At 42.8% G+C, this 15,751-nt stretch overlaps 1 protein-coding gene across 1 annotated transcript; it reads left to right on the top strand.

The window, feature by feature from the left end:
- Positions 1–5,518: 5,518 nt before the first annotated feature.
- LOC111652210 (uncharacterized) lies at positions 5,519–12,369 on the top strand. The gene is made up of 6 exons (XM_023402418.2): positions 5,519–5,671; positions 7,456–7,808; positions 7,957–8,032; positions 8,379–8,457; positions 8,843–9,026; positions 9,144–12,369. Exons 2-6 carry the CDS (start codon positions 7,458–7,460, stop codon positions 9,756–9,758), a joined length of 1,305 nt encoding a protein of 434 aa, XP_023258186.1. The 5' UTR covers positions 5,519–5,671; positions 7,456–7,457; the 3' UTR covers positions 9,759–12,369.
- The last annotated feature ends 3,382 nt before the right edge of the window (positions 12,370–15,751 follow it).

Here is a 15,751-nt window from a genome sequence, read left to right as displayed (position 1 = left end):
GCAATTAATAGTTATTTTTATTATCAATAAATCTGACAATTATTTTTCTTTATTATTATTATTATTTCTTTTGTTAGTCAAATAATTGTTTTGAAAATATGTTATTAAACAAGGTGAAATTTAAGCAGCTGAAACCAGAGAATGTGACTGAAATAATAAATCAAGTATCAGAACAGTTGCTGATAAATTTGTTGCTGATCAGCTGATATATTAATTCAGTCATTGCAGCTCCAAATATGATTATGAAATGTGTATTAAATTTGTCAGAATCAAATATACAATAGTTGTGTTGCATATTATACATACAGTACATAGTTTGTGATTTTTGCATTTTTTTATTTTTCATATGGGGAGTCCATATCCTTTTTTTCACAGACCATGTTTTGAAATGTAAATGTAAATTTCATGGTCCTGGTATTGCGCAGTCTGGCTCATTGTCTCACTGCGCATGTGCACTTGTATTCTGGTCATGAGTGTGTGGCACATGTAAATATCTTATCCTGGTTTTGAGACTCCTGAATATGCTACCTGGAAGACTCCAATGGAAACCAGGATACTGTGGCATGTAAACTCCAGGTTTCTGACAAAGAAGACAAAGGCTGAGATGGTGATAAATCAAGACACAACAGCACACAGATGATCAGACAGTGTTGAAATGATGCATTTCTCGTGAACCAAATCCCAAATAAGATCAAAACCAGGATATTAGTGAGCATGTTAATACACTGGCTGTCATGGTTTGCTATACTTGAATGATAAGAGGCCTGTTCTTATTTTCAGTTCTCTATATAACCAACAATGACCCAAGTCTGTAAATTGAAATGCAGTGTAGCCTTTATAGCAGGTGTGTTCAGCATGTGTGTGTTAGGGTTATATAATGTTGCATCATTCTTCGTAAGAAAATGATTTATTCTTTACATATATGATTGTTTTTGTCGCCTGAACGAAGACCGGCTATGAATTATGTATTTTTTAAAAATGCATGTTTAGAATTTACAGTTGCCTATGTCTCTATTACAAAGGTTACACAAACTGAACATCATGTTCACAAACTTTATTGACTTGTTACATTTTGAACACAAGGGGGAGCCCTCTCCACGTGACATGTTGGGCTGATTCCTCAAACGGAAAATCCACCCTAAAACTGAATTTACATTGTCATTAATTCTCACTGCAAAGATTGGTTTGTGAGCACGTGATTCAATGGATGTTTTCATCATCAATGGAAAAACTGCCAATTAAAGTATGATGCTCAGATGAGCTTTATAAATTGAACTACTCCCTTTTTTTTTTCTTTTTTTTTTTTTAACTTAATCACTGAAGTAGGCAATACATCTAAATTGTGTGATTCAGGGTGGAGTTCCCTTTAAAATCAGTGGCAATCCAGCCAAGAGTCTTTTGATCTGGATTACATCACATTGTGGAGTCAAGGATAAATTTAAAACATTAAAATAAAACTGCAAAGGTTACATCACTTAGTGCACAGTGAATGGCTAGTCTGGAAGAGCCACTGCCTTATTCATCCATCTAGATGATTTAGTCAATGTAAAAATGTTGACCATTACACAGGCCTTCCCAGTAATGAGTTAGTTATCTCTTGCTTTATCTAATAAAGTATCGATTACAGTTGTTTTTGTGATTTTGGAGCTCGTTCATACTTTTTGTTAAAAACCTAGAACAAACGTCCATAGATTAATATTTTCCATCTGTGATCTAAAGGCTCAATAATGTGTGGCGGTATAATTAGTGTGTGGATGTTTTTTGTCATCACATCACTAAGGAAGGACGGAGGACTTCAAACGTTAAAGTCGGTACTCTCAACTAATAACTGCTCTGTGTATGTTATTGAGGGTAATCTGTTTTATTGGTGATGAATACTTCTAACATGAACTCACATCTCTGGTACTACTTCCGCCTCCTCTGTCTGTCTCTCCTGCTCTTTTCACACTGTGTACCAGTCCGCTCAAACGTGAAGCGCTTCAGCCAAATTATGCAACAGTGGTAACCTTCGCCGCTCTCCCATTGGTCGCTCAGCGCTCCATAGACGGGCGTGGTTAGAATATTTTTCATACGCCATTGGCTACGCCTGCGCAGGGGGCGTGCCATTTGATTTCATTCACAAATCTAGCAGCGGAGCGTCTCTCCAACATGTGAAGATCCCACTGCAAATGTGAGAAGGAAGAGACGTTGCAGGCTTGGCAGAAGGATGGAGTGTGACTGGTTTTGAATACGCGTCAATGCTTTTTTTCAACTGGCATGTAGTCATTTATAGTCAGATTATATGTTAACATAAATATGGTCCTACAACTATTGAAGCAGAGCTGAGTTACATGATCTGACAAGGGAATGTTATAAAAATGCTGCTCTACCAATGCCAATGCAGAATCCATCTGTATGATTGACAGAGTGATAGTGGTCGATAATTGTGTCGAGCTAAGTGATCACTTGCTGCTAGGCTGTTTCAAACCAAATTATTCATGCTTTAAATTTGAAAAGGAATAATAATAATAACAATGATCATTTAGTGGTACTGTGCCAGCTTGTCATGCCCTGAAATATGAACTGCACTGTGGAGGCACTGAGGCATTTGCAGCCACACACAAAATTTCATCTTGTTCCTCCATCACAATTGTTCAACAGCAATATGCCATGATAAATTCTCTAATGTGGAGGCAGCTTCAGACAGACAGACAGACAGACAGGCTGGCAGACAGGTGCAGTGCAGAGAGGACGCAGCAGCAGCAATGTGTAATTGTTTCCCAGCTGTCCTGGTTTCCAGGTGAAACGTGATATGTTGCTCGGCCTCCGCAATGAGAGTGGGGAGACAGTTTACAGTTTAGTCTCTCTTTAGGTCCCTGTCTTCCCTCAGGCAGATCAGATTTCTGTTGTGGTGTCTGGCTCTCACCACACCTGCTTGTGCATTTGGCCTTACAGAAACTCGTGCATGCTTTCACTACCTGAAAGCCTGTGTGCTTTCACAATGAGTAAGACTTAAAGGTAAAGTCATGTTGACATTATTATATTCAGTATAACTGAATATATTCTCATTGATCTCTTTTAGCCTCGTCCTGACATAAACCACAGGATCATCTGCAGCATCGGCCAGCATGTCATTTGAGGACATAAGCGTCAACAGTAGATCTACAAATCCTTTACACCATATTGTAACTTCAGATGTAACACAACATTTTATTCCAGATGTGCTTAACTCCATTTCTGCCTTGAGTGACCTACCTGAGCAAGGCTTTATTAGCCATACTCGGGACCCATTGGAAGTACTGCACTTTGACCCATTTCCTCAACAACAGCACCATCCATGGGCTTAGGCTTAACAATGTCCTTCCTATTGAGTTCTCAAGCAAGTCAATACGAGGGACCATAATGAGAAGACGATGGAGAAAAAAAACACATACACCAGGTGGGGGATGGAACTTAGGGGGATGGGAGATGGAAATGGTGGGGGTGGTCTTCAGCTCTCATGAACTCAGAGGAGGTTCATTGGGTTCATGTGCTGCAGAGGAATGCTGTTGGGGGTGGAAAGCTTTTTTCTGTTGACCTGGTCTCTGTTATGTATAGCCTACACAAACAGGAACCTTTCCCTTGGTTTACTATTACCAAAGGTTAAACATTATAGTGTTTGGACAACAAGAGGGGGTGGTTTTCTCACCTGGTGTTGAAGTTACTAACTGATTGTACATAGTTACAATGCTAAAAGACAGGTATTGTCAATCAAAACAAGGACACAGCTTGTTGTGTGCGTGTTGAGGAGAAGGGTCAGTGGGTTCATGTGTATGTTGTATGTATAGAGGGGGAAGGGTATCCCCTTCATCCCTGACATGCAAGGCGCTTAAAGGCATCCACCACTCCTCGCGCTTCAACCTGGTATTCCACATCTAAAAATACCGGTAAAAGCCAGCATAATAACTGACCCGCAATTAAAGTCTTATGAGGGGAGAAAATACCAATACATCTGATGAGTAGGGGACAGATTTTGTGTGTGTGTGTATATATATGTGTGTGTGTGTGTGTAGAGAGAGAGAGTGTGTGTGTATGTGTGTGTTTGTGTGTGTGTGTGTGTGTGTGTGTGTGTGTGTGTGTGTGTGTGTGTGTGTGTGTGTGTGTGTGTGTGTGAGAGAGAGAAAGAGATCTATACATCCTGGTATACCGCACTGCATGTTTCAAGTAGGGGGTCACTGAGTTCACTATGTAGTAACCTAAAGCAGAGGGGGAGGTTTGCTTCTTTGCCATATATCATGGACCTAGAAACTGATTTGCCACAAATCTCCATTTCATTTGATGTATTATTGATTGATTTAACAATAGAGCCACAATGACACAAAATAAAACATTATATTTTTTTATTTAATTCAATTAAATATCAAATTTTACTACATTTTTCACCTTTTAACTCCTATTTTGCCCCTTGTTTTCCAGTTGTGCTGTCTGAACAATGACAACACCTTTTTCTTTTTTATTTCTTTTTTTTTGAAGAATTATGTTTGAGGATGTTTGTGACATGACATCTTTGAGCCACAAAGCCTGTTTGTCAGTTAAACTTATAAGACAACTGAAAATAAAGAAAATTCACATCTCCCATGGCAAAACTGAAAGAAAAATTAGAAAAATATAACAATAAAACATTTAGAAGAATATTCAAGATATCTCAGATAGGGTCGACAAGTTATGTTTGAAAAAATAAGGTTGGCCTTTTCCTGGCAATGTTGCATCACCCTAGCCATTAAAAATGTGAAATTTCTGTTCCTGTTATCGGAAATGTCACATCTTATGGGTATTTTCCCCTGTAGAATTGTCAAGTATACAGCATAAACCTATTCATGACAGACTTTATTCTCGAAGAGCCTTAATAGAAACGCTGAAGAAAATAACTGGGAGCCATAGAAGTGTGTACTTGCATTAAAAAAAGTAACAATCCAGACAAATATCTTTATTTATTTCTCACTCTGAACTACAGGGTTTTTCTCCTTTTGATTGAAGGTCCATCATCCTCACCGGTGAGGGTGGAGAGTCATCTTTGTTTTTCTGGTGCTCGTTAGTTCTGCATCTATTCAATTAAGCCACATCAGTTTGATCGGAGCTCGGTTGCATAAGGTTTTTGATATTCCGGCGCGTGTTTTATGTTTTGGGTGTGAGTGTGAGGGGGGGGGCTGGTCACCAATACTGTGTACATCAGATGCATCGAACATATAGTGCATTTCTCGTGACTACCGACGCCGTACGTAGTGCGTGCATGTGTTTACACCCGCTCTCGGTAGTAGAGCAGGCCTGCCCGACACCATGCACACGAGCTACACATGAGTGGGCCGGACCGTGAGTGCCTGGGCAGCCGCCCAATCAGCGCCTAGTAAAGAAATCACTGGCTGGATAGGTCAACCAATGGCGTGAGCCGCCGCCGGGCCGGCAGCCAATAGAATGCGCGCAAAACGTGGGCACGTGGATCAGCGCACATGTTGACGCTCGTAAAGTGACGAGAGAAAGACCGAGCAAAGACACACGGATGAACTGCCGGGCGGAGAGAGAGAGCTGAGGCTGGGCGCCCCGATGCAGCTCCAGCTACGGACTGTGTACTGACGGATCTGTCGTTTCAAAGTAGCTGAGAGAGCCGTTAACGCTTGTTTCTGGCAGCTGCTGTTTTTATCTCACATTACTGAGGGTGAGTATTTTTTTTTGTCTCTAACGTTTCCCGAAGTTCGCAGGGCAGCCTAAAGGAATTTCCTGTCCCGCTATATCCTGTGTGTGCTCCCGGTACAATTTATTGATGAAGCCAAAAGCTATTTTTTTCCTCATGTAGCTTATTGCCAACCATTTTTTATTAAGTAAACATTACCATGAAATAATGTGCGATTGGCAGGACTTTTATATTACCAGAACAATACAATGAAAAATCGCATTTCATATTATGTTTGATTTGCTTTGTTTGCATGTCACGCGGATTGATTTTTGATATTTTAAATGATGATAGCTTGGTTCCAAATGTACAGAACATTTTGTATGAAACTGTTAGTTCCTGTTTTGGGCACCGTGGTGCGCAGACACAGACAGGCAGCCAACACCTGAGACGCAGCCTCATGGACCATGCCTACCTGTGCAGGCTGTACCGACATATGCACCATCCCACTCCACCCCACCCCATCTCCATCCCAGCTAAAATGGGCTATGGACCAAATCAGAGAGGGCGTTGAAAAAAAATTAGGAAACGGCACCAAATTTATTGTTGTCTTCTCCCAGTATTTGTTTCAGTTGACTCGTGAAAATGCATATAAACAACGTGACATTTTGTTTTAAGAGAAAGCAAACCAGCCTAAATAGAAACCAGCCATCAGACACAAATAAAATGTGAATGGCAAGGCGTTTGTCTGTTGTAAAAGCGGAACAGGATTGGTTAAATCTTTCTATACTCCTGAAATAGAAGCAAAGTGTGGACTGTTTTTGTGTCTCTGTGGGCACACTGCAAAAAAAAAAAAAAATTCGGCATTACTCTTCTTTGTCTGTGAGCATGTTTTTCGACTATATTTTTGTCACATTGATAAAAGCTGTGTTGGTGTGTGTAGCAGCTGAGAGTATTCTTCTGACCCCTCTAATTTTCCCCCGCTGTGTTGGTGGGATCAGAGACCAGCAGGCACTCAGAGATTACAGAGTGAGAGAGAGAAAGAAAGGAAAAGAGAGGTGAGAGAAAGGCACATGGCCAGAGATACAGAATGTAAAATGTGAGTAAGAGAGGAAGAGGAGGAGGAGGGCTGGTCTGTGGAAGAGGAAAGGAAGAAGAGCACTGGGTTTGTGTGTGTGCATAACGAACAGGATGAGCTGAAGGCAGAGCAGAGAGAGATGAGAGGCATACAGAAATGCAGCCGGAGAGGAAAGAGAGAGGTTTGTGTGTGTGTGTGTGTGTGTGTGTGTGTGTGTGGATGTGGATGTGTGTGACTCCAAGGGGGGATGGAGAGCAAGCCCGAGACAGAGAGGAGGGGCTAGAGAGAGCACCAGAGGCAGTGGGGGAGAGAGAGAGAGAGAGAGACTGCCTATTCTGATTTCACTACTCTACAATCTCCCATCCCCCTCACATTTTACTCTCCTCTCCAGTCTCCAATCTCCTCAATGGGAGCCAGACATGCACTACCATTGTGTGCCTACTGCCTAGCCCCAGTCCCCCTCTGCACCATGTTAAACTAGGGCACTGGTATACCCACCATTTTGAGTAATTGGGGTTATTATTTTTTGGAGAGACATAGGTTAAAAAATAAGTTTTGCCCAATGGAAAAGAGTTCTTTTGCAATGTTTTTTGTTTATTTGCCTTGTACTTCTTGTCTGTCTTCATGTGACCTGTCTCTCACAGTTAAAAATGTTTGTTCTGAGTTTTCAGTCAAGCAATTTTTTTGTTCCTCTCTAAGCCAAATTGACTGTCATAATATCCCTAACCCTCTGCTGCTACTGCCCCAACAGCAATGCAGTCCCAGGGCAGCACTTCCTCTCAGCCCTCTTTCGATTCCCTGAGCTCCAGCGACAGCCTCTTGTTCAGCGACTCGGAGCAAGCAGAGGACGACACAGACGTCTTCCTGACAGACAACTCGTCCTCCGTCATTATCGGCGAGGCGGGCGGGCCTACAGCCAATGCAGACGGGGGATCGGAAAGTCCCGGGTCCCAGTGGGCGTGCGACGGCTTCACTGATAAAGAGGAAGAGGAGGAGTCATACAGGCTGGAGAGTGGCAGCAAAGCAGCTCACATCAGATTGGATGAGAGGGATCCTACGAGCCAAATCCCAAAATCAGAGGGAGATCTGCTGTTTGCTCAAAAGGTACGAGACATGTCCGTGTGGAGGGTCTGGAAAAAGAGAGGGAGGACAGAGCTATGTGTGTGCAGAGACAAGCCTAGCAGACTGATTCAGACAACAAGTACGAACCCAAACTCAGTATTAATCTATCTTCTCTTCCTCTTCCTGTCAGTGTGCTGAGCTACAGGGTTTTGTCAGGCCCCTGCTGGAGCTGCTGAATGGACTGAAGAGGGGCCGATTCGACCGCGGTAAGCACCCTTTCTGTACGTCACTGCCTCCAGACGAGCATATGTGCAGACTGGCAGCTAAACGTGTAGATGCTGAACACACGTTTATATGATCTGAGTGGCCTGTGCCTCTGTGCAGCAGTCTGTATTGACGCAGCCTATTGATGTAGTCGAAAGTGCAGCATGTGTGAAGCGACAGTCTTGTGGCTGACTCATCAGCTCTTGGGAGTTTTAGTGATATCACAAGTGAAAGTGGTGTGAGCACGTGTGTGTGAGACTGAATGTCTAAATGTGCATGTATTTTCTGTGACTGCCGACTCTCAAGGGTGTCAATGGCTGACTGGATGAATATGTTTTTGATTGACAGGTCTGAGTAGTTTCCAGCAGAGCGTTGCCATGGATCGAATCCAGAGGATTGTGGGAGTTTTACAGAGACCCAACAGCGGGTGAGATGTCATCTACATTGTCCCAACATGCACTCTCATTGTTTCTCATCTTGCTGTATTCCTGTATCATTAGATGCATCTTAGTTGGATTTTTGATTATTAAATTGTAGTTATAACAAGAAGGGAGCAGTGTGGTAGTCTTCTATTTCAAGTCTCATCTCCTGTTCCATGTTTTATTGAACAGTCCTTGGGGTAGGTAGAGTTACAGCATTCACTGGCAGTGCAGAGCAACACCAAACTTTTTTCATTTTTTATCTAGATCTATATACAGGGCCATAATAAACATCCAGATGTTTTCTTGTGCAATAACACAATTGCATCACCACATGTTTCTCACTTTCCATTCATATCTCACCTTTTGACTTTCTCTCTCTTCTTTTTCCAGGGAGAAGTACCTGAACACTCTGCTCCAGGTGGAGATGATGTTAAAGCTTTGGTTTCCTCAGATCCCCACTCAGCCTGTCTCTGCAGCCTCCAGCGTCGCCACATCCCCTGCCCGCTCCCTCCAAGACACTTCCAGCTCCACCCCGCCACACAAGCACAGGGATCAGTTACATATTCCCGTCAAGGTGAGAACAAACGCATACCTGTATGTGCAAGAGCCTACTTGTGCGCACACAAACAAACCCCACCGCCACCACGAGTTCTAGATTCACTTGCAAATTACTCTCCTGCTCATTTTCCAGAAACGTAGACTCAGCTGGACAGGCACGGACGCTCCCGCGCCTTCCGCAGCGCTTCTCAAGTGCCCTCGTATCAGAGGAGAGGAAAAGAGGGTGAAGCAAGATCAAGATGAAAGGGAGGACCCTCCTCCTCCATCACTGGCTTCTGATGCAAGTCAAAATCCACCAGATGTGGCCGGTAACAGCCAGCTAAATGACGACACAAAGGGAAAGGACAGTGACAGCGAGGAACTAGGCAAGCTATCAAAGTACAAAGCAGGTCAACGCTCTGAGCCGAGCCTGACGTGGGTTCATGTCGCCCCCATCCTGTCCCCGCGAAAAGCCTGCAACTCACACGAGGGCACAACCGCGGCGGTTAACAATGAAAACCAGCCTGTCACTGCCATTCTCCCGCCCAGCAGGAGGGGCAGCCCCGCTACACAAGACAGCTCCATCTCTTCTACCACACCCTACAAGCACCCCAAAAATTTGAAGAAGCCGATCCGGTGCCAAAGCCAGCCTGTTGCTGGACAACAGAGTGAGAGTGAGACCGTCAAGGCCTGCCAGGGTCAAAGCCAATCTCCTCATGTCACACTTAAGCCTTTGCCCAGGGTGTGCCCCACCCCCTTAGAGACCTGATGCATTGTACAAGCAAAGAGCCGGCAGCGTCGCTTTGTTACACCACTGAGCTTAAAGCTGCTGTGAGAGGAAGAAGGGAAGAGGCTGAAGGCCTGTCATTACAGAAACATTAAAGAGAGGAAGGGGAGGAAAGAATTGTAGGTGCTTAGATGTTGAAGACAAATGATAGATGACACACAACCCCTCATCAAGACCACAACTTTAACAGTATTTCAAACAACAGGACGTAATGTATTCCAATGAATCAAATCTAGTCAATAATCACAATTCCATAACAGTTAAAATGTGCACAAAGGTGGTTGTGTTTGAGGGGAATGGGAAAGAACACCTAAAGCTTAAAGGCTATTAACAGGTTATTGCTTAACGACCAATAGGAGAGATTATGAAGAATTTCTACGAGCAAACGCTTGTTCCTCCTCAGCATGAAAACAATCAATATTCTGTATTCAGAGATGGCTGTTTTTAGCAGACATCTAACTTGAGGGACATTCTCAATCAGAAAATAGGAAAGCTGATGTCAGTGTTCAGAATGAAAGCTTCCAGAGTTTTATTTGATGAGGTAACTCTAGTTAGGATGCGATCCAGAGGGAGTAACACAGAGTGAGCTGGATCTGATTCTACGTTGACTTTACATTCACTTGTAGATAGAACGAAGATAGAAGATAGAAGAGGTGTCTGGCTTGCAGAGGGAAAATGACATCGAAGTCATTTGAAAATCTTGGTAGCTAGTGATGTGAGAAATCCAGTGTACAGGAAGCGGCATTGTACTGTACGTGTGGTGTGTTGGAGTCATTGGACACTTGTGGAAAGAATGATGTCATCAACTCACGAATGTAATCCAAGAACTGTTCGGGCACTTGGCTGGCAGATCGGCGGCAAGGCATCGAGAGAGGAGTGACATCACAGCCATCAGAGGTCACGTAACTTTTCCTGTCACCCGACTGCAAACCGACATCAGCATCATGAAAATCCAAGAAAGACTTTAAAAAGACCAGCCTGAGGAAAAATAAGGACCACTCAAGGACATATGACTCTGGAGTCCCACGGTTAATTTATTCATGTGTTGATCTGACACTGCTTTAATTTATTGTTTGTATTTATTTATTGGGCAGCTGAGTATCGCCTCCTGTGCGCTTGCATAGTTTGGCCTACAGTTTTTTTTTTTTTTTTTTTGGTTATTTTTGAAGCGATAGGGAAGATGCTGTTGACAGTTTGTGGTTTTTATTGCTATCATGAGGGGAAAAAAAAAAACTGAAGGAAGTGAAATAATCTTATGATTGAACTATTGGACTACTGTGCCTTTTTACCAAATAGGATGTGTTCAGAAAAAAAGCATTTGGTGCTTTCAGTGCACTCATACTGCGTTTTGATTGTTTGCTTGTATTTCACACAAACCAGTACACATTCAGTCATCAAAGCCTACATGTAGTCATTTTCATCTTGCTTCTGAAGTTACACACAGCATCAAAACCAACAGTTTCATCAACTATCCACTGCTTAATAACCGGCGTCCAGCTGTAGTATTCTGACATCTACAGTTAATCCAAACTGCCTACATCCTCTTCAGCTTTTAAATACACCAACAGCAGTGGCTACTATTTGTCATGTACTATTCAAGTGTAGCCTTCCTTTGGGGCTTTTATATTGGTTCGGATCAACAGAGGAACAGACTGAACTGCACTCATAGTTGGTGCTCTTGAAAACTTGAAAAAAAGAAAAACCCAGAAAATATAAATGTAACCCTCTACTGCTGCTACTGTTATTCTAATTCCAGTTCTAATTTAGATGTTTGATAGGAGGCGTTCTCTTTATTTGGAAATCTGCTCACAATATTCTTATAAATGTAGGAGGGGGTTTAGTGATGTGATTGGATTTACCTATATTGCAAAAGAATTGTAAATATTTAGACTAATGTATTTTTAAATTGGTATGAGTGGTTCATATGCTATTTACATTGGGGGGGGGCAGGTGTGTGTGTGTGTGGGGGGGTTATCCATGTACCAAACGTCCTCCAAAAAAAAGCACCACATGTGAACACAGAGCCACTGGCAGCCTCCATGTTACTGCCTATGTTTTTGGAGTATGGCGCGTACAACCCTTCAGTCACAGACCCAGAGTCAGACTGTCCTGCCCCATTCTGTCTTCAGACATGACAGCAAGATGCTCCAGACGCTGACTCTCGATCAGAGGCTGGGGGTGTCTTCCACCCAACTCCTGTTTTTATACGGTTGTGGTAAGACAGACAAACCAATTGCACTTATTTTTCATTGTTTATGTCCTTTTTTTTTCATGTACGTTTTCTACTGCAGCGACCGACCACTGCTGACTGGTCAGAAATAATGTCTTGTTTATTTTAGCTGCCTTCTTCTTCTTACATTGTAAACGCTGACTGTAGTTCCCCCTCGCCTCCCCTCCCCCACTCTGCTGCATTCGTCTGCTCCTGCCCTCTCTCCTTCATCTCCCTCTACCCCGTTAGTATCTTTTCTTTCTAAACTAAACTCTGTCTTTCTCTCACCCCATCTTTACATGATATTACTCTTCTGGCTACTTTTTCAATAACGATACAAAAGGAAGAAATCTTTTAATAAATGACACATTTTTGAAAGCTGAACTGTCTGCCTGTATTTTGTGTTTACGTATTTGCGCTCACACATTTTTATATCTGTGTTGTTGTCTCTTCTTGCTATGGAATGATGTGACGATCCGAGTTGGACTGGTTTTGGAAGGCAGGTCTCACAAAACAGATGTGCGACTCAATGGGGTGCAGATTTAGAGACTGTACATTTTGAAGTGTGCGTGTGTGGGTGGGGTGGGGGGGGTGGTGGTGAAGGGAGGAAGGAGAGGGTAGCGAAAAGGAGGGGCGACAGGGTGTGAGACTACAGCCTCGGTAATCTGACTGGCAGTAGTGGGGGGGCTGGCTGATCCTCTAACCAGCTGCTACTAAAGAGCCCAAACACTACTGTAGCGTATATGCGTGTTCATGTGGGTTGGTTGTTTATTTCGTGACATCACACGAGTAAACGAGTAAATATCTCTTAGTACATAAGATATAAGAGAGGGAATCCAAAAATGGGCTGCTTCAACCTGATCCAGGCATGGTAGAAAAAAAATGAAATGGTGAAAGTCAAACATTAATTGTACTCTTGTAAAAGTTTATGAAATTACATAAATATGTTGCCGGAGTTGTATTTTCTGATTTTACTGTACAGTATAACCTGGCAACCTGATTGAAGAAGAACCCCAAATTGCTGATAACTCAAACACACATTATGTTATATATAAATCTGGCAAATAACTGTCTCATATGGGGCTGAAATGACAAATTAATGGATTTGATGATCAACAGAGCAGAATTATTAAAACGATTTATCCAGCACAAATATCTGGAACATTTTCCGGTTTCAGCTTTTTAAATGTGAGGATTTGCTACATTTCTGTTTTATATCATTATAAAATGAACTGGATTCTGGGCTGTGGGTCGAGCATAAAAATCAATCTCAACACATCACCATTGCAACAACTAACTATTATTTTCTTTACTGATTAATCCTGCAATCTGTAATCTATTAATCTATAATCTTTCCTTGATTAATTGATAAAATCTTTATTCTATAAAATGTAAATAGTAAATTAAAAATATTGTGAAAAATGCTCATCACAGTTTCCTTGAGCCCATTTTCTCTCCACTCCAGCATCACACCCATGGATACTGCGTGCACATGGGCACAAGAGTGGCATATTTTAAGAGGGTGTGGTTTGATTTCTCCCTGCTCAGACGGGATGAAATCAGCCATGCTGCATGTACACACACACACGCAAACATACCCAGAGTTAAAAACACAGATGCACACGCGTGCGCCCCTCCCCGCCACACACTCTGACACACTGACTGGCTGATTTTGTGATGGGCCTGTCTCTGACACACTGACTGTGCTACGTTACAACAACAGAGACCGCCCTCCCTCCTTCCTCCCCTCTGCCTCCCTCCCTCTCGGCCCCCCCTTGTATCCATGCAGTTTTTAGCAGAGAAGCCCCTGCCCTCCACCCCCCCTTTCTCCTCTGGAGGATGAAAGCGAGGGGCAAGAGGAAAAGGACGGGAAGAGGATGTGTGGAGGGCGCAGGGAGGAGACCTAAACTCACTTCAATTTTGGGGAGCATGAAGGACATTTGCTGTTTTTCCCACTTATTTTTAATAATAATTTAATTATCTCCACTCATTTATGTTGTGTTTGTGTTTTTCTCTTTACCTCCTACGATTTCATTTTGAAAAAAGTTTTATTTCCCCAGTAAATTATGACTATATTTTACAAATGTCTATACAGCAAGTATTTAGTATAAGGTTGAGAAAAGCATCTTTTGTTGTTGTTGCATCACTACTGTGCTCAGTTGTTTTCACTTCTGAGTATCCAACAAGCATGTGTTGGATTAATTGAGCATGTGTGTTCGTGCATCAATAGGATTGCACATAATGAACTTACTGCCCCTCTTATCCCTTGTTGTGTAGGTTTTAATTGTGGGTCCACATCCCGTTATTGGTTTTAACAAGTTAATGATTTAAGGGTGTCTGTCCAGTTGCCTGCTGCATGCGCTGTCTGTGTAATGAAGGGAATGACACAATGAGGCTCTTATTCACTTATTCCAAAATCCCCTCCCCCATAATTCACTCACTGCACGCCAGTAAAACTAGCGTGAGGTGAAGCCACACTGTGACTTTACAACTACACACAAACGCAAAGACATGGCTGGAGCACACACTCACACACATGCTCTTACTCACCCCAAGTCCTCAGGGGGTTTTAGTGCCGACCAGTCCCAAAACAGCCTCGATGCTCATTAAAATTGCACAGTGGGCAGCCCTGCAATGGAATCAGAGCTATTTCAAAGTAATTTCTGCCTCGCCAGAGCTCACAGTGATGATGGGCCTTCCTGTGCAGGGTTGAAGTCTCTGCGCTGCCCACCATCTGTGGTCCCCATCACCATGATGTCACCAACAGGGGACACGGTAAAGACAGAGAAACAAGGACTACATTTTCAAGGACGCACGTGTATTCCATGACATTGTGTGTGATATTTGGGGCACGCCCGGGCTACAGGCAAATAACATCCTCATCAGTTTCTTTGGCCTGAATGTGTTCTCGGAAGTCTGCTCGTGATGACGCCATCTTACACGACTACTCAATTATTCAAGCGTAGTGAGTGAAAGGGAATCACCAGATATAATAGAGTGAGAACGTAAAAAAAAGAAGTGCGTAAAGGAGGCAGAGATGACAAACAGAGCGGGTTATGAATGAGAAAAAATGAGAGATAAAAGCTTACACTCTTAGTAGACGACTCGGGATTTAAGACATGCACGTGCACTCACACTGATACACACGCTGAAGTCCTGTGTAAAGTAAAGACAGCAGAGTCCCCTGAGATTGTATCCTCCAAGATGATTTACAGCCCCTGTCAGATACAATGAAATAAAAGTGGGTCAACATGATGAAATATACCATAACCACACACTTGATGAATCAAAAAGCTGTGTGGAGGAACGTGGGGAATATCTCAACTAAAGTCATAAATTATGCTCTTATGTAATATTCATATCACAGCAATAATGCACCTTAATACACTCAACTGACATCACGTGCGAAATCGTTCAGCAAATGAAAGGAGGCGCATGATAAAGACTCAGCAATTAGTGCTTTGGGGATTTTTGGACAAGGATTAACTGCACACTAAATGCTTGGCATTCCAGTAATATAATAGATTAATTCATACAACTCTCACCACATGGTCCTATGATGCTGTATTACGCTTGTTTTAGCGGTACAGGCCAGTAGAAGTCATTGTGTTTGCCAGTGTGGGTAAGAGTGTGTGTGTGCATGTGAGCCTGTGTGTGTGTGTGTGTTTGGTTTTTCTGTGTGTAGTTGTATAGAAATATCTGTGGTATTGTCATATTATGTGCTGAGGTGTCATTACATAATAGAGTTGGGGGGGGGGGGGGGGGG

This window comes from Seriola lalandi, unplaced genomic scaffold (genome assembly GCF_002814215.2).
Source record: "Seriola lalandi dorsalis isolate HSWRI2012SDOR001 ecotype SW California unplaced genomic scaffold, Sedor1 jcf7180002053930, whole genome shotgun sequence".
In the NCBI taxonomy this organism is placed as follows: Eukaryota; Metazoa; Chordata; class Actinopteri; order Carangiformes; family Carangidae; genus Seriola; species Seriola lalandi.
This window is presented reverse-complemented; position numbering and strand designations above follow the sequence as displayed.

Excerpts from the sequence above, each read along its gene's own strand:
- LOC111652210 (XM_023402418.2), top strand. The coding sequence starts at position 7,458 with ATGCAGTCCCAGGGCAGCACTTCCTCTCAGCCCTCTTTCGATTCCCTG. Across the intron at positions 8,033-8,378 it reads GAGGGGCCGATTCGACCGCG|GTCTGAGTAGTTTCCAGCAG; the intron begins GTAAGCACCCTT and ends TTTGATTGACAG. Across the intron at positions 8,458-8,842 it reads TTACAGAGACCCAACAGCGG|GGAGAAGTACCTGAACACTC; the intron begins GTGAGATGTCAT and ends TTCTTTTTCCAG.